Source organism: Diadema antillarum, unplaced genomic scaffold, assembly GCF_040938485.1.
Source record: "Diadema antillarum isolate AM-2024a unplaced genomic scaffold, OU_Dant_1.0 seq00001654_RagTag, whole genome shotgun sequence".
NCBI lineage: Eukaryota > Metazoa > Echinodermata > Echinoidea > Diadematoida > Diadematidae > Diadema > Diadema antillarum.
In genome coordinates, this window is record NW_027272355.1 from 757496 (window position 1) to 780228 (window position 22733).

At 37.4% G+C, this 22733-nt stretch overlaps 1 protein-coding gene across 1 annotated transcript; it reads right to left on the reverse strand.

Moving 5' to 3' along the window:
* Nucleotides 1-10047: 10047 nt before the first annotated feature.
* On the reverse strand, nucleotides 10048-11469 carry LOC139711396 (carbohydrate sulfotransferase 1-like). The gene has a single exon (XM_071623282.1). It carries the CDS (start codon nucleotides 11467-11469, stop codon nucleotides 10048-10050), a length of 1422 nt encoding a protein of 473 aa, XP_071479383.1.
* Between the last annotated feature and the right edge of the window lie 11264 nt (nucleotides 11470-22733).

Sequence of the window (22733 nt, forward strand, 5' to 3'; positions counted from 1 at the left end):
CAGCGGTCCTTGAGCATTATTATATCAAACCTACGGCTATACTGTGAAAAAAAAAATCGTACACGCACACAAAATACACTAAATGAGGATGATGACAAACATGGAGGAACAAGGAGTAAAGGCCCTATTGGTACTGTCATTGCAACACTTCTTGCTCAATAAGTTAACCTGAGAAGAACTTATTCATGCTTTCTTTTATTGTTCTAGCCTGTTTCATTGAGAACCCAGCCACGCATCAGAACCCAGCCACGCATTCTGTGTGAAGTGTTTATAATTGACTGGCCTCGAGGGAGATTCCAGAAAATATTCTGTCAGGGCTGGCAATATCTATCTGGTATCTCCCTCAAGGCCAATCAATATCATAATCATTACCTATCCCCTAGGTTAATTAGGAAAATATGTGATTACGGCTATACACTAAGATACACTATGGGACCTACACTCAACAAGCTTTGCTTTTTAGTAGGTTCCATCGTATTTCTCTTCGCATCCTTTACTTTGATTGAAAATGACACATCGACCGTTATGTATTACTTTTGTATTCCTATTTCTTCATGTATATATCCAAGCTGGACATTCTGTATTATATTTTGTTATATACCATGTATTTTCCATCGAGAAATACGAAAATAAATTGAAATTGAAATATAGATAAAGCCACGTACATTTGACTATCTGTAGATCATAACACGTCGAATAATTGAAAAATTGTTCATCAATGTATAATTACCATTCAACTCCAACTTCAGGGATACATATTATGTAGTTGTAACAGGCGAACTTCAAACATCTGAACGGTTGTACACTTTACTTTCGCTTCTGTTTCAATTTGGAGAGTTGTAATAACTGATGGTTACTGTGCAATTATTGAGCACAAATGGACTAGAGCCATTGTTTGACGCGTAGTGCTGCTGTAAGTGGTCGACCTTGTATACTATGAGTTGATTTATCAGCGTTCTTCTGCGGTGCGTGTAACCAGGGAGGTGTTAGAAAAGGAGAGACAACTCCTGCTCTCCTATGAAGTCATGCGCGGCACCGCCGAGAAGTTATGCGCTTAAATTACAGGTGGAAATCAGGTGCTTTGACAAAAGAGAGCATCAATTCAATAATCGGGACTAGCGCTCTCACATCTACAAATACTTGCCCCTACTGCATTTCGCTCTCTCGATCTTTCAATGTGATGGCAACAATGAATTTGTGTACCTAATTGAACTGGAGCAGCGAATCAAAATGCAGTGTAAAACTGACAAATTTAACAGCAAATAGTTTAAGAGCACGCTGGTGCACGCTTTAGCGGAATACTTTATTTGAAAGATCAAAATATCCCAGATTAAAGGATAGAAAACTAACATGCGGAAATGTGCGCATTATAGAAACATATTATAGGTGTTGAAGATGGCTTAATTTTCATTTCATTTCAATTTGCGCATTACGAAGAAACTAGAAATACATGTTTATAATATTGAATTCTTTCCTAAACTACTCTTAATCAATTCGAGTATTTCATTTAAAATTTTACGGGGAAATAAAGCTTGTAATTGAACGAAAGGTGAAATGCGCTCCTCGTCTCCAAACTTCGCCTTGCAACTAGAGTGGTGCAGAGCATGACTTCAAAGCGTATAGGTCCTATATAGTAGGGGTGGAATGCTAGACATCCCATTGTAACGCTCTGAACCAAAACATGTGTTTGCATGAAATACGAAGAGTTGTCTCTCCTTTTCTAACACCTCCCTGGTGTAACCGACACCCAGCGACGACCTGGAATGTTTTCTTTTCGTGGTCGTTCGGAATGTTTACATTAAAGCAGGGAGGTGGGGAGAGAGATTCCACTCTTTCTCTTCCCACCTCCCTGTGTAAAGTGAATGGCGAAAACCGGAAGATTGCACTGTTTGCACACATTGTTTTGTGTAAGGCTACGTTCACATAGAAGTATACTATTCGGGTATTCGGTGCTCGTTTTCGAGGGCACGCGAATAGCTTGAATCGAACGATAGGATTTCCTAGGAACACCGGTTCACATAAGAGGGCACTATTCGAAAGTACCGAATAGCTGCGAATAGTATAGCATATAGTGGGAATCGAGCTTGTTCGATTTTCTTGCAGCGTATACCGTCTCTCGTTTATGAAATAATGACAATTCTGATCTGGATTTACCCTTTAGCAAAAATAAGCATGTAGACTGACATTCTGTGACAGTCTAGAAATTGTTAATATAAGATTGCTGGGATGTAGGAGGAAGAAATCCTCACGGCATGGGATGGGGAGTTGATGGTGCGGGTGTACTCGACGCCCGAATAGTGAATAGTGAATACCGAATAGCGAATACCGAATACTTCTATGTGAACGCAGCCTTACCGACACGCAGCGACGTGGAGAAATGAATATTGACTAGCTGCTGAACTTTGACTCTGCGAAATAACAACTGCTGACCTTTAACCCTGCAAAATAACAACTGCAGTTGCCTCGCAAAACTACCTCCTACAGGTAATAATGTATAGATGTCATCTAACACAAATTATACACTGCACATCTATCGCCGCAAAAAAAAAAATAATAAATAAATAAATGAATGAATAAAATCAAATAAAGCGCCGTGATAGTCCAATCTGGCCCTTTGTGTAGGGGTGTCCGCAATCCCGACATAAAACATAACATAGAGCTCCCGATTATGATCCCTCTACAAACCTGACGTAAGAGGGAGACATAACCCCTCAGAAACGCACCCTCTTTGACGTGAGGGTGCGTTTCGGAGGGTAAGCACTATTTGGGCACCCGTCCCGCTTCATCATGAATATTCATCTGGCAGTAAGATACTGTACTAGTAAATGGCGCAGAACGCTGGATACGTGCAAAACGTATGGCCGGGAAATGTAAAAATCTCGAAAAATTGCATCAACGGGGAATGTTAAAACGTCTCGCCGGGAGATGGAAAAATGTTCAGTTTTTCCGAGAAATGTAAAAACGCTGCCGGGAAACGAAAAAAAAAATATGTATTTCAACGGTATTACGGATACATGTAGATGATGAATATTCATGATGAAGCGGGACGGGTGCCCAGATAGTGCTTACCGTTTCGGAGGGGGTTGGTATGTCTCCCTCTTACGTCAGGTTTGTAGAGGGATCATAATCGGGAGCGCTTATGTCGGGATTGAGGACACCCCTACACAAAGGGCCAGACTGGACAACGTCTGGTCGGGCTATGTGTCATCGTTCTAATTGTTCGTCGTGGTTTATTTTGAGTTGCTAAAAGTATTTTTATTCTTGATGAAGAAAGATTTCCGGTAGCATAACTTTCTCCCTCGTTTACTTCGCCATGCAAACATTCTTATTCCTCCTCCCTGTGTATGGATGTTGTTTCTGAAGCTCTGTACCCATCGGATTACAACTGTGTTTTGAGGATTCAGCACTTGTAAGATACTAAGAACCCACTGTATGTAATATTACAGAGCATACAGATTATTTTAAGAGGAATTCAAAGTTAATTTGATGAAAATCGGTTTCGAAATGGTTGGGATATCCACAAATAAAGAAAAGCAAAGCGCTCCATCCACCCTTTATTAACGGTGGTTTGTTTTTTTCGATATCTCAGCTATTTCAAAACCAATTTTTATCAAATAAACTTTGAATTTCTCTTAGAATCGTAGGATTATGATTATTTTCTTTCATATTTCATAAAAGGTTTATCATTATCAAAAAATAAACAATATAAAAAAAATGTTGAAAATCTGACGTCTTATCCAACCGAAACTGTAACATCCCTTTAAAAGATGTTCAAATGCAAATATCGAAGTCATCTGAAGGTCTCCTCAAACCTGAAGATGATAATGAAGGAATCAAACCATGCGGAAAATATGTGGTATAATTGTAAATAAAGGTGCATGCGAGCATGAATTTGGATGGGAGCCTCACCTCGAAGACACATTTATATAAAAAATATGTATATATATGAATATATATACAACATAATTATATGGGCGAGAATTTTGAACGATGTACAATTGCCAATTTTCGCACCTTATGACATTCTTTCCCTTAGAACACGCCAGGATGATCTAAGAAACCAGATTTTTTCATGTCATCTCAAAGATTGGTAAATTTCCTTTCAGGAAATATATGGTTTGGTTGACTTTTGCCTGATATTTTTCATTTGACAAGGACTTAAAGCGTAAAAATACGGTAAAAACGCTATTTTCACAATAATTTTTGTTTTTCAAACTAATGATATGCATTTTTAAGCGTACGTGGCATCTAATATCTGACCATGTTCTGGATCTGACATATCATGGGTATGAACCACAGAATTATAAGAACTTTATGAGCACGTATAAAATCACAAAGAACAATTGAAATATCAAAGTCCTAAACAGACGAACGTCCGTGGTGCTTTTATTTCTATCGCTGCTGCAAATTCTACTTTGTTGTCCCAACTGTAATGTATACGAAAATTTGGTGTTCCACCTAATGAACATATCCTGCAAAAATTGTACGTCTGCTGGCTGTACATGGGACGTAATACTCTTTTATGCAAAACTATACTCAGTTTTCGTCACGGACGTGCTTCCGCTATTTTCTAATAAAGATCGTATCCCATTAAACGCTATTGGTGATATTGTTCTGAGTCGTAATCACCTAAGATCTAGCCACACGATAATATGTTTGTTTTGAGTTTCTGTCCATCCTTTGTCAAATAGGAACCGAAATGATATTTTTAGACGAACCTCCGAGAAAAAAAGAACGTCCGTGATGATTAAAACGTTTTCGAGTGGGACACCATCTTGCTTTGATGACGAAGGTGCATTTTACCTTTGGCTCTCTAACCGAGGAGCTGTATGTTATTTTTGGAGCGGACTGAGGCTTGTCCGCAGTTTTTGGACCTTGCAATTCACCGAAAACCAAGCAAATAATTAATATTTTCTCTGAAAATTCACCTCGTGATCCCCCTCTGAGCAATACATATGTTGTAAGGATGTCAAATTTCTTATAATTTGCATTGACAATACCTTTTCAAATTTTTGAAAGAGTTAGGAAAGCTAGGTACTCTCTGCCGATTAGTTATCAGTCCGGGAACATGACCCTATCTGTAGAACGTAGAACGTGACAATTTCAGCGAACGTCCGTGACGTATGCAAACCCTTCGATAGGGATAACTTGTCCCGAAAGTGTCCTGTATTCTTTAAAACTTGTAGCTCTAATAGCCACAAATAAAGTTTTACAAAGTAAATAATGAGTTTAGAGCAGTAGTTTCAGAATTTTTAAGGCGTTATGTGATCATGATGAAGAAACAGTTGAAAATTTACTCATAATTTTACGCTTGTTTTCCCTCTAATTATTCAAAAACAGCTAAACACTGAAAACAAAGTTATAGGAAAATGGAATTTTGCGTAATCTGCAATTTCTGTGCATTTAAATTTCTTTCTAATGAGGATCTGGAGACAATTTGTACTGTTACAGGTTCTGAAAGTTTCTCTCACGGACGTTCTGTCCGAGAAAGGAAATTGCTGATAATTACAAATATATCACTGCACATAAAGTTAATGTTAGTTGAAAATATTACCAAATCACCGAGCCGCTCATACCCAAAAGTGAATAATGTTCAGCACTCAATTTACTTGTAATAACAAAAGGAAAACGTTTTGGTCACGGATGTTCGTTGGTAGAATAAGTCAATGGATTACATAGTAGGAGAAAGTGGATCAGTGCCACTTTTTAGTGACAGGTGCTCCAAGTGTTTATCTTTTGAGTATGGTAGCTGCCGTCTCAAACAGAACACATCCAGTTTGGGCCTCCATAACGGACGTTCGCTGTAATTGTCATGATATTAAATGCCTTATTTCATTCTTATTTTTCTCTTCATGACGATTTTTCTCTCATTCCCTCAATAGCCTGGACATGCTGTGACCAAACAGAAAACAGAAACAAAGCAAAACAAACCAAAACAAATCCGAAAAGTGCTACGTAATCACATGCAGGATAATGACGGAAGAAGTCTGTAATGGGCATGTGTTGAATAAAAAATGGAAAAGTTTAAAAAAGACGTGGAAGCAGTTGAATAAAAATGACTGAGAAACAGAGAAGGGATCGAGCTCCAACACACAGAAAAAAGAATTGCTGGCCAGTGCACTCCCGTTGTACCACCTCTGGGGAAGTTTTTGTTTGTTTGTTTATGTTTTTTTATTCATCGAAATGCCGTCACAAGCGAACAAAAATAATGCAGTATACAATTATTGTCTGATGAAAACAAACAAATCCTCCGCTTATCATCACATGGTGTTGTTTTATACTCATCAGTGAAAAGCAATGTTCATTTGTAATTCTTTCCAAGATTTTTTTTTTCATTTTACATTTAAGAGACAGAGAGATCGTCAATTTGTTTGTGCTTTTGTGCTTACTTTGAAAACACATGTTAAAAAAAGTAATGATTAAGAATAGGTTTAAGGTTGCACTTTGATACGTTCGCTCTTCCTAAGATTCGTTACTCCGATGTCCAAAGGTTTGTTATTCCGAAAATGAAAACAAAAAGTTTGTAGTTAATTAAGGAGGTTTGTTATTAAAAATTTTCTTATTCCGAAAGTTTGTTAGTCCGAAAGATAAATATTAAGGATCATTATTTTAGGTCCGTTCTTCTAAAAGTGGAAAGGGCCTGATATTCGTTTAGGTGGAAACGGTTATTATGAGGTTTTGAAATTTGGAGGATTTTAGTTGTTAACTTGTTTCTCCACATTTGGATAAGCGAACATGATTTTTCATGTTCCAATTAATAAACCTTTCGATTAACCTTCGGAGATTCCTATCATTTACCGAATAAAAAAGCTTCATAATTATACGAACTCTATCAATTTTCGTATTGACAAACTGCATGAATAACGAGCCTCCGAAATGACGCGCTACAAAATGTTTGTTATAACAAACCATATTGTATAATATCGAAGTCACAAACATCCATCCAAGTAATATGGACTTATTGTGTCTTGTTATGACGAAACTTCGCAGTATCGAACCTATTATAATTTCTGACTAATTTCTGACTCGGTAACTGTGTGTAACACAAGGAGCAAACATAGAGGGATTTCTTCCCAACGTATTCGTTTGCTCTCTCCAGCTAAACTTCGTATTTCTATAACGGAGCACATTTCTGTTGTCTTTCTATGTTAATTCTTTGTCATAATTTTAGCTGTGACCATGTTCGTTATAAGCAAATTTTGCATTGTAGACTTTAGATAACAAATTTAGGACCTGAATCTTTACTTCATGATAACGAAATTTTGATAAATATATTCGTTCTCAAGGATGGACTATAACGTCACTGAGATTACACGTACTTTTGTACGTTCATTTACGAGAGATGGAAAAATTGTTTCCTTTGATTCCTCAGTATGAGAAGATAAACAAGCTTATATGATTGAGAATTGGTAATATCTGTTCAGGATTTTGCAGAGGAGTTTGTTCTCGACATGAAATTGCTGTTTGTTGTGAGTAGAATGCGTTTCCAACTCAAGAGAGCTGCATCTTGTTTGTTCCGAACGTCCGTGAGCTACATGCGAACCTCCGTGTTGAAAACTATGCTATAATGTTCGTTGGGTTATAGATACTGCCTAGATCAGATACATCTTAAAAAGGTATGTTATTATTTGGGAGTGGGGATGGAAGTATGGGATAGTGAAATAAGAGGTCAAAATATTGAGTTTCTGTAAAATGCGCGTAAAGTGGAGAAAGTGTTTAGCGGAAGAGCAATATTTCAACAGAAACGACGAATTTAGTTAAATCATCAGTTGTCTACCATTACGTACAGGTTAAGAGTACAAGCTTAATATTCTTCTAGCACGTACACATGTCCCTTAAGATATTTTGTTAGGATTTTGAAATGAATCAGATCTTTGCAAACTATGTTAAATGGTATTCAAGTGTATGTGCTGTACTATTCCTCACGGACGTTCGCTGCTCTGGACATGGTAAACTTCAGCGGTGAATAAAAACTTGTTCCTCTGGGAAAATCCCAGTATAATTGGGTTCATATTAAAGCTTGAGTTATACTCTTTCAGGTAATATAACATATATATATATATATATATATATATATATATATATATATATGTATATATGTATATGTATATGTATATATATATATATATATATATATATATATATATATAATTTATATATATATATATATATATATATATATATATATATATTTATATTTATATAAACTCAATGTAATGGGTAAACGTACTGGCTTGCGCATCAAAATCCAACATAATCCTGATGATTTTCTTTCCATTTCATTTCATTTATTAGGTTTCCACACAAATCATACAATGTTGCATAACCAATTACAACATCTATCCATGACGATGTACTGTAACACATAAATTATAAGTTTGATATATACTAAATAAATAATGACATTTACATGACTCAAAATCAATTGAAATCATTCTCAAGTACATTACATTCGTGACGGACAAATAAAATTGTGTGTGCTGGGAACCTATACAGGGGCGGATCCAGGAATTCTGTAAAGGGGGGGGGGCGCAATAAATATTTCTGGTGCCACTTCCGGGTTTCATTTCATTTTTTTTCTTTTTATTTCTTTTGTTTTTAAGGATAAATAAAGGGGCGTACGCTTCTTGTGCCCCCCTCTGGATCCGCCACTGCTATACATAGAAGCCGATGTGTTGTGAGAGTATAGGCTCCCAGAAACAAAGTCAAATACTGGCTGATACACTCACACAGTCACGCAAAGACACACACACACACACACACACACACACACACACACACACACTGCACGCACGCAAGTGCACCTGTACAAGCGTGCGTGCACACACACTCACACACAACAAAGAGAAGAGAATGAGAAAGAAAAAGAGAAGAAAACACCAATTAGAACGTCATAGGAACAGTATCAATAACGGCACCTGCAGCTGCAAGAGCGAAGAAATATGAAAGAAAAAAATAACAAATGAAACCATGTGGACCTGTTCTGCAATCATGCCGAATAGTCTATGTAAGTATTGATAATTTCAAATCATCTTCTACATCATATTAGTGCATGTATATCACCAGAGTATTGCAAAAGAAGTTTGTTTTTAAGCGTATTACACGTTTGAATGAATACCAACCGGGAGTTCGTTGTATTTCACTAAGAATTCCAGAATTTGGGACATTGTAAATAAACGTATTCTACAGTATTCGTAATCTATACTTTACGGTATATGGAACATATCACTCTGTCCCTAGTCTGTCGTGTTGGATATTTATGTATTTCCTTGTTTTCTTAAATAAAAGCTCCAAACTTTAGGCACAACACTGTAATGACATACATCAGAATTCCTAAGTTCTTTAGATAAAAATCGTCTATTTTTTTTTACTATCTATAAGAAAAGTGGATCACTCATAGTTTATGTGCATATCAACGTCCATTAGTATAAAACTCTCTGAGTAACCAATAAATTATCAATATTAAACCAATCATTATGATCAGAACTCTCGACAAGCAAGTACAGAGACGAAAGAAAATTGGAACTTTATAGGAGCTTTGTGCCATTTTTTTTTTTAGGGGGGGGGGGTGAATGTACAGTTTGATCTAAACTGAATATTTTTGTTCTCGTCATATTCTTCTGTATCAAGCCGAATTCCCACTGTGCGACCTGAGCCTGCGAGTTGTATGGGGCGCCAGGTGTCGCATGGCCTATTTCGTTACGAAACCAGTCATTTCGTTGACGAAATGACATTCAGTTAACAAAATGATAATTTCGTTGACAAAATGACTGATTTCGTAAAGAAATAGGCCATGCGACACTTGGACTTTATACGGTATGACTCGCGCCAGCTCAGGTCACAGAGTGGGCATTCGGCTAAACATTCGGTGTAACGATGGCATAAAAAGTGCAAATTAATCGTCGTTTCTTTTGTCAAATCATTATGTCAGTGTTGCCATTAATACTTTTATTCTCTTTAACTATAGGTTGAATTATTTCAACTGTTCATTGCGGTTTTCAAAATCAAGAAGATTGGTCTATATTGCTCAACGAGAACAGATCACGGTTATATCTTGGCGTACATGGGCTCGTAGCCCAACCGATCCATAACATCCAAACATGCGGCTTCCACCTGCCAAATTTCGAGGCTACGCAGTTCTGACATCCAGCGTTTTGCCGTAGCTTTGGAATTCTTTTGGACGTCAAACGTCCCAGTGTTGCTCTTGCCCACCTGTGTGTGACTGTATACCCATGATTTCACTTTATCAGGAAGGGGCATCCCAACAAATTTGTAGACGTCCTCAGTCACCTTCAACGGCGCTTCGGCGAAGTCCTCGTACTTCAGTAGGAAATAACGACCCTGTAGCCAATCGGGAAGATTCGACGAGTCTCGGAGGTTCTCGCGCACCCACGAACACATTCGGGTGATGCTATCTTTCGGCTTCTGCGTCGTGTTCAGGAGACCTAGGGGAGCCAGGCGGCCGTACATTGCGAATTCATGCCAGTGCTTTTTTACCGCGCGCCGACACAAAGTGAAGTAGTAACGAATGCGCGAAGCGGCAGAACCGCGCGGATCGCGAACCAGGTGAATGACCTTGACATTCAGTTTCTCCTCGACAATGAGCGGCCGGATGTTTTCGAGATCGGCCCTGATCACCTTAATCGCGACGCGGCCTTTGAACATCGAGCACAGCTTCCCCAACCATTCCGGACTCGGTAGCCGGCACCGCAAGCCTGGCCTCAGGCTGCATAGGACATCGTTGTTGTAGATTCCAGTCCAGGTGTTGGTGACGTCAACGTATTCGGATGTGAAGTTACATCTGGCGATGCTGTGCAAGATATTGTCCGTATATCTCCGACGCTCTGAGGAGAAAAAGTCGAGAGGAAGCTTGCCAATGTTACGCAGATGATCAACGATCCATAGTGGTTCGTACATGTAAAAGAACTCAGGATTCTGATTGAAGATTTGTCCGACGATGCTGGAACCGAATCGCCATTGGCCGAGAACTATGACAAAGGGAGGGTCAGATGTTTTATAATTTAAGTGTCGTGTGTGTTCTTTGAACACGTCCTTAATATCAAAATCGAACCGTTTACCATATCCTGCTGCTGGTTGTCTGGCAGGTCCGTAACGATATTTAAAACTTTTCCAGGCATTATTTATTTCCTGAATCTCCTCGTCCCGATCGGATGTCACATACTCTGTATCATCATTAATCTTTGTAAGGAACGCCCAAACGCCTCGTCCCGACAAACTCGTCTCTTTGCTGTGTTGTATGATATCATTGTCCATTTGTGTCGTGCCTCCCGTGACTCCGTCGTTCTCGGTGTCGTAGCCCCTTGGAGCGTCAATGAATGCCACATCGAGTGACGTCTTGCTGTGTCTGTGAGCTAGGAACAGTACTGTTAAAAGCACGCACACGAGGCATGCGTGCAGGATCCGCCTCATTATCTTTAAGCGTCCACATGGAACCATCACTCCTCTCATGGTTTTAAGTTGCTTCCAGATCATAATTTTTGAGCATTCACCGGTCAGCATGAGCACATGTTCAGGCTTGACAAACCTTTGTCGTCATCACGGCGCAAATTCCATCGCGTATACAAATTGATCACGTTTCACGCTGCTTGATTATACTTGTTGAAGATCCAACCAAAGAATAAACACAGCCAAATCTGCTATGACGACCACATCACTCGTCTATGAAGGCCGGAAATGTATTTTTTGACATAGCATCTTGCTTGTTACTAATTATTTGTGAATCAAAAACACCTATTACGAAGATAAACTCTCGTTCCCGCCGTTAAGTGGTGAGTCGCATAAAAATGTTTCGTTTTCACAGTAGGCCTATTACCTCTTGGTGGATGGGCTCAGCAGCGACGGTGTCATTTTCCAAGTAGATGATTTCAGTCCACCATCATAATGTATTTTTGCTGTTAGTACATCCTGTATCCTGTGAAAAGTGTGGTTCGATGAACTTTTAACAGCATCCATTCACTGCAGATAAGCACCATCTATAATGTTTCAGGAGAGATATGAATCATAATTATGAGACATTAACATTCGCGAATCACACCATGTCACCCGGTATTGATACTATCTGATCTTAGACGGTGAGATGGTGATCCCCTGTGGTTTTCTGCTGTACTCGCCTAACGTCCCAATGTCTCTGAGTTCATAAAAGGTCGTCCGGAATATTCACAAAACACAACAGAAATTCCCCGTCTATTACAGTCACATACCTCAACCATTCACCGATTTGACAGCGATCTAGAACGTCCTTGTCCTTAAGTGACGATCAAGGTTTGAACACGGCAGTTGAGCCAAGTTCATGCCCGATGCACTCCGTATACTCCTCAGTATCACTTTCCTTGACGACTATACAGAATACATAGCGCTATAAGCATCGAAGCCGGAAGAATGTTGTCAAACGATCCCTTTGATAACCCTAGTAGGTTATATACTTCCATGCAGGTATTCTGCACATCATTCGCACGTAGGGGAAAACTTATTGTGACTGCTCGCTATCACACACACAAGAAAGGCGGCTTGCCATGGTATTAATGATTTCTTCCTGTCGATGCCTCATTATGTTCTAGTTAAATCAACTTCAAGAACACGTATAACGTCGTCACACTAAAGGAGGGCAAATAATTGTCACGCGGGCTGTGGTAAGTGTGACAGCTTTCGCCGGTTATACTCGCATAGCAACGGTTGCTTAGAAACGCTCGAAGAAGGAACAGATCAGTCGTGCATTGAACTGTCGTCTTTATTGCGCTGCCATATAGTCAGTTCATGGAAGTTATTAGAGGTGTTCACAGTGATTCATTCTAACTCTTCAACTTTGTTACTTTTTTAAAATCTAACATACAACATACAATACAATACTACAACATTGGCGGATGTTGTAAACACAACACTGTATATGATTTGTGTGAAAACCTAACAAATGAAATGAAATGAAATGAAATATACAGCGGTAGGCTGTGTATGCGTCTTGAACACAGAATTACACGTATAGGCCTATACATTTGACTTCAGTAATGTATATCCACACACGTATAAAAATGTTTATGTACATGAACCTGAATGCACTGTATATAATATACTATACTTTATGTGCACAGAAAATGAATAATTATGCAAAGTGTAGTTCTATTACACCGAGGCCGATGCCTGAAGTGAATTAGGATTGTACGAAGGCATAATCATGCACTTGGCGTGTGTAATGGCACTTAAGAAATGCCTTGATTAGAATATATGATAATATATAACCTGGCACATTATAGGCGCCGTGCAAAAATCAAGGAACATCGTTCAAGACAGTGAACTAAAACAAAACTATTGAATGTCACGTGGTACCGTTTCGACCAATTACAAATCGTGCTGTTAATGCGCTATAAATATATTCATGATGTAACATTGTAAGATACTCTAAGTAGGGCATATGTGTATAAAATTTATATGCACACAGGACGATTTTGTGGATTGTATTTTGTGCCTCGTGTTAGTAAACGAATCCATTGTATCGTAGTTGTTATGATATCATTTTTAATACATAGTCTCTTATTCTATACTGAAGGACGTTCTCAGATACAATAGCTAGATATAAATGAGCTTGCGATTTGTATGTCATGTACCCATGTTTGAGATTTTTGTAGTAAAGTCTTATTGCTTATGATTTTTAACCTTAAATTTTATTTTCTTCTCTGGTAATTTGAAACACGTCAAATTTTGTATAATTCGTATTATATGTAAATAATATGTATATATTTCGTAAAATCTATCGTTCTCTCTATCTACTATCTATCCATATATATATCTATCTATATAAATGTTTATATACAAGTCCGATGTCAATAATTCTCTTACACCCACTCGCGCATAGACATTTCACACACACACACACACACACACACACACACGAACATATGTTGTATATATATACATATAATATATATACAGAAACACATACTCCATGACAAAATGAGACATACCATTGTGCGGTAGAATTCATGAAAAACGTCAGGGGCGCAACTTCAGTTTTGTCCTTTTTTAAAATCAAATTTATACACAGTTTTTACATAGACCTTCGTCGCTATGTGGTAGTTGGTGATCGACATTGACAGGGCTCCAAAAAGACGCAGACTGACGTGTTAGTAGTCGGCATTGTGCTCTAATCGATTACTTCCAGAAACCACGCAGCTACACTTGCCCAACCCCTTATAACAGGTCGCGACCATGACTAAAGGGGTATTACCGTTGGCCTTGACCCAACCACGTGCAATACCCTTGACCCTCGCCGCCCCTTCCTTTACACACACACACACACACACACACACACACACACACACACACCTATATATATATATATATATATATATATATATATATATATATATATATTTACATGTATATGAAGAGTTTGTTCGCAAAAACCGATAAGTCCATTTTTGAAGATTTTGAAGTACGGGCTCTGCCATAAAGTACAAAATAATACCTTTTAAATGATATATTGGTCTCTACAAAAGGGACATTTTTGAAGTTTCGGACAAAAGAAGCAGAAATGTTCTTATTATTCTCTTTATTTTTCTTGACCTTTAATCGCAAATATCTCCATTTGGCAAATATGGACTTATCGGTTTTTGCAAACAAACTCTTCATTTCATATATATATTATATATGTATATATATAATAAAGGACATTTATATTGCGCAGCTATTATATGACTTTTTAACCTGACCTTAATCTCATTAATTGTAACTGCTTGTCTTAAAAACAAAGGGAGATTATTCCATAATTTTGGTGCAGCATACAAAAATGCCCTGTCACCGAGAGTAACTTCTGATTTCCCCGATGGATATTTCAATAATGTATGATCATGTGAACTTCGGAGGTGATAAAATGTTTGAAATGATATTTTAACTCTACCAGTTCCTGTATGTACACTGGTGCTGTTCCATGAATAGCTCTATATACAATTAACAGAGTTTTAAATATGATTCTCTGCTTTACAGGCAACCAATGTAATGCACGTATAATGGACTGCAATGCACGCAGATGAAAAACGTTCCCCATCCCCAACCTGTTCTGAGGTGCTATATCTGGAGAAACGATCTGAATTGGACCCAAGAAGTGAATAATAGGCCTTCCCTCTGAGAACCTCTTTGGTTTGTTCCCAGTACAACAGCTTACAACAGCTGGGCCTTGAATTTTCCTGGTTAGACAAAAAAAAACCCAACAAAACAAAACAAAACAAAACAAAATCAAGGGGAAAAATGCTTTACATGTAGAGTAGCTAAATCTTCACTGAGGAAAAAAAAATCAAAACACGTTTGCCAAAAGGAGGGCGTTTCTCTCCCTCCCTCCCTCCCTCCCTCCCTCCCCCCTTCTCTCTCTCTCTCTCTCTCTCTCTCTTTCCTTAACGTCTATGTTATATATGAATAGTTTGTTCGCAAAAACCGATAAGTCCATTTTTGAAGATTTTGAAGTACGGTCTCTGTCATAAAGTGCAAAATAATACCTTTTAAATGATATATTGGTCACTACATATAAAGGTACATTTTTGAAGTTATGGCCAAAAGAAGCACAAATTTTCTAATCATTCTCTTTATTTTTCTTGACCTTTATTCACAAATATCTCCATTTGGCAAATATGGACTTATCGGTTTTTGCAAACAAACTCTTCATATGCACCTATAACAGGATAGCAAATCACCATCATGATTATATGCACACCCACACCTCTATTGTTTAAATAAGTATACGGAAAAGCGCAGCGGCCGCATAACGGGGTATTCTTTGGATGGTTGTGATAACAAAGAAATAAAAAAAAAAATAACGGAGAAGAAGCAGACGACGACGTCAATGGCAACGAAGACGACAAAGAAGATGAAGAGGAGGAGGAAGAAGAAAAATATAAAAATCCATAAGAAAATAAAACAAAAACAAAAATAAACATCATCTCGCCGGAAATTGCTCGAAGCAATTAATTATTCCCTATAATATGTCTGAACACCTCCGCGATATTAAAAACAATCTATTTAAGAAATAAACAATAACAACATCAGCATAGTCACGAATATCTCATCGTCGAATGAGCTATTCCAGTACGATCCAAAATAAAGAGTTTATTCGCAAAAAGCGATAAATCCATGTTTGCCAAATGGAGATATTTGCGATTAAAGGTCAAGAAAAATAAAGAAAATAATAAGAAAATTTTGCTTCTTTTGACCACATAGCTTCAAAAATGTACCTTTATATGCAGTGACCAATATATCATTTAAAGTTTTGTACTTTATGACAGAGACCGTATACTTTAAAATCTTCAAAAATGGACTTATCGGTTTTTTGCGAACAAACTCTTCAAATAAAACTTTTTGTTTGCTTGCTTGTTTTTTTTTTTTCTTCTTCTTCTTCTTCTTCTTCTTCTTCTTCTTCTTCTTCTTCTTCTTCTTCTTCTTCTTCTTCTTCTTCTTCTTCTTCTTCTTCTTCTTCTTCTTCTTCCTCTTATTCTTCTTCTTTTTTTTTTCTGGAGAGGATGCCGTGCCTATTGGAGTCAACAGTGTGCGTAATCTATCAACAAGCTTGGAAGCGACAACGTTATATAACGTAGAGGGCGCTATTCGGTATTTGACGGCGGCACAATGTTCAGCTGCACAGCTGCAGTCGATTCATTTGGACAGTCTGCGGTCATACAATGATTAAACATCGGATGAAATAAATTACTCAGCATTTACTAAAAATGAACAAGTAGAAAAGGGAGGAAGGAGAAGAGAAGAAAGGAGAACAAGAAGAAAGAAACAAACGAAGAAAGAAAGACAAATTGAGGAACGAGAAGAGAAGAAGACTAAATTAGGGATCTAAGGAGATGGCTATAAAAGGAAGACAAAGAAAATAAGCAAGGAGGTGGCTCTTCCTACTTCCTTTGAATAAGAGAGGGCGAGATGTGATGGAGACAAAGAAAAAAAAACCAAGAATCGGTATTTGAGGGATATGACTAGAATTAAGATAGCATTATTATACTGTCTCTATCATCATTTACATTCCTGTATATTCAATATGCTATACGAAAAACTGAATTATTGTCCGCAGTTGTTTTTAACAAGAACAGTCTGTCTGTTTATCAAGTACTAGTATGTTTGTCTGTCTATATGTCGGTTGTTTGTATGCCTGTTTGTCTGTCTGATGTTTATTTCTGTTTCTCTCTTTCTTTCACTCTGCAGGGTTGCCAACTCTCACGCATTGATCGTGAGACTCACTCATTTTGGTCCTTTCTCACTCTAAAACTTGATTTCATTTGCATGCATTTCTATTGATCTCACTCATTTAGACTCCTAATAATAATTATAGCATTGGCCTATGGGTGTCTCACTCTCAACTAGTTTCCAGTGTTGGCAGCCCTGCACTCTTCCATATCAGCCAATTCACTTTCTGCTTGTAACAGATGAACAATCAGGGGCGGATCCAGGAATTCTGTAAAGGGGGGGGGGGGGGGCGTGATTAATATTTCTGGTGCCACTTCCCGGTTTCATTTCTTTTTTTTCTTTTTATTTCTTTTGTTTTGAACGAAAAATAAAGGGTGGGGGCGTACGCCGGTTGCACCCCCCTCTGGATCCGCCACTGACAATAAAATATTTAACTTGCTACCTATAGTGTTTTTACGTATTCCATGAGCTATCAATTTTTTATTTATTTATTTATTTATTTATTTTTTTATTTTTTTTTTTTGGAGGGGGGGGGGGGGTATCTTTGTCTGTTTGTCTAACTTTGGCAGGTATTTACCTGTTTATGTATCAATTGCGTCACCGGAGCATATTATTTTATAATGATGTTGTATTCATTGTCCTATGCTACAGCAAGTTCTTCGGCACAGATAATCGGCTATCAGAGAGGATTCCGAAAACAACGAACAGCAAACGATAAAAGGCTAACAACTAACAAAACTTGGTCATGAGATTATAAAAGGGAATAAGGAATCACTCGCTGAATCCCCTAAACGACCAATAGGACAATAAGGCCCGTATACTGGTAGACCAGGGCCTTTCTTTATTCATTGTACTACAATAAGCCATTCTCCGTGGGCGTTATTAGCGACTCGTGGCATGCATCATTATTCTATGCCAGTGCATGCTTGCATATATTATCGAACACACTCGGAACCTAGAAATAATAAACAAGGACAACAACAATAACAACAAAAATGTTAGGCGTGGCTGCGGAGCGTTTTCCAAATCCCTGTATAATGAACCCCTACCCCACACTTTCTTCCTAATCGATCATTATGACGTCATCTCATTGCCAGGTAATGCCCCTTCCACACATCTCTGTTCTACGTTTGTCTTTTTTTTTGTTGATTTATGAATGTTGTTTACAGAATCCTGGACCATGCAGTATATCGACATATAGAAATTCAAGAGTGATACCCCATGCACCCCATAAGATTGCAGGCCAGCAATACAGTGTGTGCATGGGCTCCAGTTAAAAAAAAAATGTTAGCAACTCTTGCTAAAATATCATCTTCTCTTAGCATCAGCCACTCAAGGAGCAGGATTCTTGTTATTCATTGTGATAACAATGCAGCGAGAGTTGGTATCACACCAGCATTGATCATTGCAACTTGTTCCCGTATTACTTTGTAATCATTTTTTTTTTTGAAAGGACCGCGGAACAATTTGTGTGTGTGTGTATGAGGGGGGGGGGGGGGTGATTTTCTCTTGTTGTTGTTGTTGTTGTTGTCGATTAGATTTTTTTTGTCAAGTTTTTCAAACGATGGGGGAGAGGGGTGATACAACCCCAGAAGGTTCAGCTGCTCTCTGGAAAATCAGAAGCGCTCAGCTAGGCGACACAAACTTCCACTCAGAGGCCGGAGTGTCACTCCCGGAGGCTGTACTAGTTTTTGTTTTTGTTTTTGTTTTTGTTTTTTGCTAATGGGGGGGGGGGGGGTGACCCAATGACGATGGGTCATGACAAGCAAAAAAAGAAAAAGGAAAACAACAAAAATCTTCACATTCTTTGCTGTCACTGCTATATACTAAAATCGGTTGACAAGGAAAATGAATGAAGGAATAAAATAATGAATGAATAAAACAAACAAAAGAAATATCACTGATTAATGCATGTGCTTGGATTCTCAGAACCAAATCTTTGACCCTGGATCATGATAACCACCTTTAAACTCAAATCCCTCCACTTTAACCCAACGGACTTGTTCCCTTATATTCATCTATAAATCCATTAATGAATTTCAGATGAATTCCAGTATTGCTAATCAACAGATAAACAGATAAGCAATGAAAAAAAAAAACAAGCAAACAAACATCAGCAAAACGCAGCCTTGTTATATACCAAATAGGCTCAGGTTTTTTTTTTTTTCTTCTTCTAATGACAGTCCTCCTTTTTCTTCATGGCTGTGGAAACTACTTTTAAATAATTGTTGCCATAATATTGTCTGTCTGTACATACCAGGAAATACCAGGCTATACCAAAGCGAAGGTTAAAATCCTACCCCCCTTCTATATACCAAAACAAAAAAGCAGCAAAAACTAAAACAAAAACACTAAAACAAAGCAATTCACTAGTGTGATTTTTTTCTTCTTCTTTTCCTTTTTTTATTTTCATTTTTACTGGGAACCAAGGAAGACGGAAGGAGTTACAGCGGGGTCATCCCACTAGACCGACACCCACGAGTCATACAGCCCACGAGATCGACATTGAAAACATGTCCATGAGTCATACAACTCACGAGTCATACAGCCCATGAATTCGACACTAGACAAACAAAGCCCATGAGTTCGACACCAAGTAAAAACAGCCCACGAGTTCGACAGAGACAACACGGCGCTTAATGTGTCGGTCTCGTAGGCCTTGTTGGCTTAGTGTCGAACTCATGGGCTGTATGACTTGTGAGCTTAACGACTCGTGAGCTGTGTGACTCGTGGGCTGTATGACTCTTTGGTGTCGGTCTCGTGACGTGCACCCGTTACAGCGATGTCTGTCTGGTAATGTTGTATCTAGGCTGATTTTGCAGGGGAGGGAGATCGAGTACTTGAATATCTATACTTATGGAGGGGGTTCAAGATCGTGTGGGTAGTATATGAATGGTTAGGAAGGGTATAGTACAGTACATCCAAAAAAATTACAACGGGACCCTCAGCAATGATATCTTTAAAGATAGTGAATCAATCTAAATACAAATTCAGGGTATGAAACTTTAACTCATTGCCCACATCTTACAGAAAACCCCATTCGATTTGCTTCAGTGAGTGGCCAAAGAGAAATGCGGAATTTTGTAGAGGATGTCAGGAATCTCTTTCCTCCAAGTTCTGTCTATTATTCACACACAAGAGCACTGAATTGCTAAAATTGGAAGAATCAGACTCATGACATGCTTTACAACAATCTACATTTCTCTGTGACCGCTTAACCAAATTAAATGGGGTTTTCTGCAAAATATAGAGCTAAGATGTTGCATTTTGAGGCCCTGAAGTAGCAACTCACACAGGTCGATCACATTGGGTGTTATCAATTCGAAAATCTGATTGTAATTTTTCGGGGACATAAACCTGCAGTATATGTCCTTAAAAATTTACAAACAGATTTTTGCATTGATAACACCCAATATGGTTAAATTTTTAAAATGCTACTTCGGGATCTTAAAATATAACAGGTTGACTATAACTAGTAAGGTTGAGAAAAGATACAAACATATCAAGGCAGATATTGAAACATAAGAACTGACATGTACAGTATGTCCCCCCCCCAAAAAAAAAAAAATACAATCAGATTTTTGCACTGATAACACCCAATATGACTAAACTGTCCAAATGCTACTTCAGGGTCTTATAAAGGGTCTTATAAAGTTTTTTAGTGGGTCCCTCCATTTTTCGCATTTAAAACAACGGTATACATGTATTTCGCTTTGATCACTTATGTTTCTTTCTTGCAATACAATGTATGATTACTTTAGGTCCTCAATTGTTATACTCTTTTTATTTCACTATGTTCTACTTACCTTATTTTCTGTTACAAAATGAAGTGAAACATATGTTTTTTGTTGAAAAATGAAATAAACTTTGAACTTGAACTTGAACTTGAAAGTATAACATTTTAGCTCTATATTGCAGAAAACTCCATTTAATTTGTTTAATCGGTCACAGAGAAATGTAGACTGTTGTAAAGCATGTCATGAGTCTGATTCTTCCAATTTCAGCACTTCGAAGACCTTGTGTGTGAATAATCAACAGAACTTGGAGGGAAGAGATTCCCGACATCCTCTTCAAAATTCCGTATTTTTCTCTTTGACCACTGAAGCAAATCGAATGGGGTTTTCTGTAAGATGTTGGCAATGAGTTACAGTTTCATACCCTGAATTTGTTTGTTTGTTTGTTTGATTTATTTTTCTTCCAACACAATTTCATACATAAATCAAAGTCATTTTCAGTAATATCACATGGAATATCAGTAAGCAGATTACAAGTACATGATTCAAAGAAGGAAAATCGATGTGTAAATTAATTTCATTAACAAATTATAAATCGTATTACCAATTTTCCAAATAATTATCTGAGAAATTATGAGGAAGAAGGACTGCCACTATAAGCAAAAGCTTGAGCACGTGGCAGCCCAGGGACCTATCTACATAATACACAAAAAATTATATTGTTTGCGGAATGGAGAAATACTACAAAATATAAAACACTGTAGATACATTATGTTTTTTATATATGTATAGTGCATAGGTACGAATAAGAGTAACGTGAAATATGATGATGATGATGATGATGGTGATGTATGATGATGTTGACAGGGTAATGATGAAGAAAAATGTGATAATGAAGATGAAAGTGATAGTGGTGATGCTGAAGATAATGGGAATGAAATGAAATGATAGACACAGAAACATTGCGTATATTTATTGTAGTTTTAAATCCTATTTACAGGAAAAGAAATGTGATCATACAAAACAAAATATATATTCAAATGCTATAATCATAGATTGTAATCTGACAGTAATGTAGTTTTCAATCTAGCCTTGAAAGAATATAAAGTTTTACACGATTTAACATAATCTGGGAGTGTATTCCAAAGATTTGGTCCATTGTGTCTTATAGATTTTTGTGCAATTAATAATCTGGGATTTACTAAATGAAAATTTTGCGAATTACGAGTGGGATATGAATGAACGGTATAATTCAATTTAAAGAAATCGTGAAAAATGTTTGGAAGTAAGTTGTTCAAATACTTATACATAAAAAGCAAAGAATGTAATGTATTTATATCAAATATATTCAGTGTTTTTAACTGATAAAAAAGTGAACTGGTGTGGGCTAAGTATTGTGATCCAGTACAGATGCGAATGGCTTTCTTTTGTAGTAAATAAATAGGGTTGAGTTTAGTTTTTGAACTTGTAGCCCACACTAGATTACAATACATAATATATGGTAGGATTAAAGAATTGTAAAGCATAAAAAGAGTATGTTCAGGAAGATAACTTTTCATCTTTGAAAGAACACCTATATTTCTAGAAATACAGGTTGTAACATAACGTATATGATCATTCCAGGTTAGGTTTTCATCAATAAAAATACCTAAAAACTTGATAGAACTTTTACGTTCAAGAAATACATTATCAATCCTAATATTATTTACAACATCATCTGTGTGAGTTTTCATATGCTTAAAATAAATATAATTTGTTTTATCAATATTAAGTGATAATTTATTATTCTTAAACCAGTTGGAAACATTTGGT